At 36.6% G+C, this 2,609-nt stretch overlaps 1 protein-coding gene across 1 annotated transcript; it reads right to left on the bottom strand.

Annotated features, from left to right (window-relative positions):
* Positions 1-575: 575 nt before the first annotated feature.
* Positions 576-1,490, bottom strand: LOC113913584 (olfactory receptor 4C11-like). The gene has a single exon (XM_027577873.2). It carries the CDS (start codon positions 1,488-1,490, stop codon positions 576-578), a length of 915 nt encoding a protein of 304 aa, XP_027433674.1.
* Between the last annotated feature and the right edge of the window lie 1,119 nt (positions 1,491-2,609).

The raw sequence follows: 2,609 nt of genomic DNA, 5'->3' as shown, positions 1-2,609 counted from the left end.
GCAGGATACAAAATCAATGCACAGAAATCAGTCGCTTTCTTATACACTAAAAATGCAATTGTAGAAAGAGAAATTAGAGAAATGATTCCATTTACAATAGCACCAAAAACCATAAGATACCTCGGAATAAACCTAACCAAAGAGGTAAAGACCTATACTCTAGGAACTACAGAACACTCATGAAAGAAACTGAAGAAGACACAAAAAGATGGAAAAACATTCTGTGCTCATGGATCAGAATAAACATCGTTAAAATGTCTATGCTACCCACAGCAATCTATGCCTTCAATGACATCCGGATCAAAATTACAATAACATTTTTCAAAGTGTGGGAACAAACAGTTCTAAAATTTTTTATGGAATCAAAAAAGACCCTGAATTGCCAAGGAAATGTTGAAAAAGAAAAACAAAGCTGGGGGCATCATGTAGCCTAATTTCAAGCTATATTACAAAGCAGTGATCACTAAGACAGCATGGTACTGGCACAAAAACATTTTCTCTTTTCTATCAATCCAATTTTATTGAAGCTGTTACAGAATTAGAAATTGGAATCTTCTGTTTTCTCCCATTGTAAGTCAGAATTTGTGGCACCATAACTTCCTCATGGCATTTTTCACTTCTGCATTTCTCAGAGTGTAAATCAGAGGGTTAAGCAAGGGTGTCCCAATGGTGTAAAACACAGCCACCATCTTGTCCACTGGAAATGTAGTTACAGGACGAGTATATGTGAATATACATGGAACAAAGAATAAGATGACAACAATAATGTGGGATGTACAGGTAGAGAGGGCTTTCTTTCTTCCTTCTGCAGTCTTGTTATTCAGAGAATGTAAGATGAAAATATAAGAGGTAAGCAGGAGTATGAAACTTACCATGCAGATAGCCCCACTATTAAAAACTATGAGTAAATTGATTTTATAAGTGTCCATGCATGCAAGTTTTAGCAAAGGTGTCATATCACAGAAATAATGATCAATAACATTGGGTCCACAGAATGGTAGTTTCAAAGCCAAGAAAATCTGTGAAGAAGAATGGATACAAGATACCACCCATGCCAGATTCACCATTGTACCACAGACATGTTGGCTCATGATAGCTGTGTACCGCAGGGGCTTACAAATTGCCACATAGCGATCAAAGGACAGGAAGATGAGCACCGAGACCTCCAAACACCCAAAGAAGTGAACTGCAAAAATCTGGGTCATGCACTCATTGTAGGAGATGACTTTCTTCTCAGATACAGAATCTACTATCAACCTAGGAGCAGTGGTTGTTGAGAAACAGGCATCAGCAAAGGATAAGTGGAAAAGGAAGAAGTACATGGGGCTCCCAAGCGTCCGGCTGTATCTTATGGTCATCACAATCAGTAAATTTGCCATCAGAGTTGCAAGGTATAGAAACAAGAAGACCACAAATACGACTTTCTCCTTCAGAACATTCTGTGTTAACCCAAACAGAATGAATTCATTCACACTGCTATTCAACTCCATGGTTACAGTGAATGTAGGAATTGTTCATCTGCAGAGAAAATTGGGGAAATAGTGACCTGGAAATAGTGGTGAAATTGGATTCAGAATTACACTTTTATAGTTCTAATTCCATCAACACATAAACCATGGCCCTAGGTATTTCATATATTATAATCACTTGGGAAACTTTTTTTTTTTCAGTGTTGATGTCCATGCTTTCACCATGAGCATTAACTGAAGTTCTTCCTATGTGGACCGAGATTTTCAGGGGTAACAAAGATCTCAAGTGATCATGAGCTCTGCCAAGTTCTGAGAACTAATGACTTTGCTGTATGATCTTGATCAGATCAGTTTAATGTCTTGAAGTTTTTCTTCATTTGACAGGCACTCTAATAGATACTTTATTATCTCCCAATGTGTATGATGTTCATATAATGTATATGCAGCTCAATTACAGAAAAATAATATCCCTATATAATTTTAAAACATATACACTTGGAGACTCACTCTTAAAAAAACACATTTCTTGGGCTCCTGGGTGGCTCAGTTGGTTAAGCAACTGCCTTCGGCTCAGGTCATGATCCTGGAGTCCCAGGATCGAGTCCTGCATCAGGCTCCCTGCTCAACGAGGAGCCTGCTTCTCCCTCTAACCCTTCCCCCTCTCATGTACTCTCTCTCTCTCTCTCATTCTCACTCTCTCAAAATAAAAATAAATAAATCTTTAAAAAAATTAAATTAAAAAAACACATTTCTTGATTTGGACACTAGTTTTCACCTATTATTCTTGACCTCTTGAGTATCTTGTTTGGATTATGCTTTAAGAAGAAATTACTTCTGCAAGTTCAGGTTCATGGTGGCCATAATTTTACTTTCTATTACTTCAATTTAGGAAATTAGTATGATTTGTTCTTATTCTGTCTACAATATTTCTGTACCTTTTAATATTGATGTCAAATGATCTAGAATTTATTTTAGTATGAGTTTTGAGAAATTCTTTCTGATAACTCACCAATCCTTCAGTGAATCAATAATAACATCAAATCAGTCACCAATATGTACTAAGTACATACTTATATCTGCAATATATGTAATGGGGCATAGAAATATGTCCTCATCCTATTTACAACCAAGTTGGAGGAA

The sequence above is a fragment of the Zalophus californianus genome, chromosome 11 (genome assembly GCF_009762305.2).
Source record: "Zalophus californianus isolate mZalCal1 chromosome 11, mZalCal1.pri.v2, whole genome shotgun sequence".
Classification (NCBI taxonomy): domain Eukaryota; kingdom Metazoa; phylum Chordata; class Mammalia; order Carnivora; family Otariidae; genus Zalophus; species Zalophus californianus.
The sequence above is the reverse complement of the archived record's forward strand: the minus strand, read 5'-3'. Positions and strand labels throughout refer to the sequence as shown.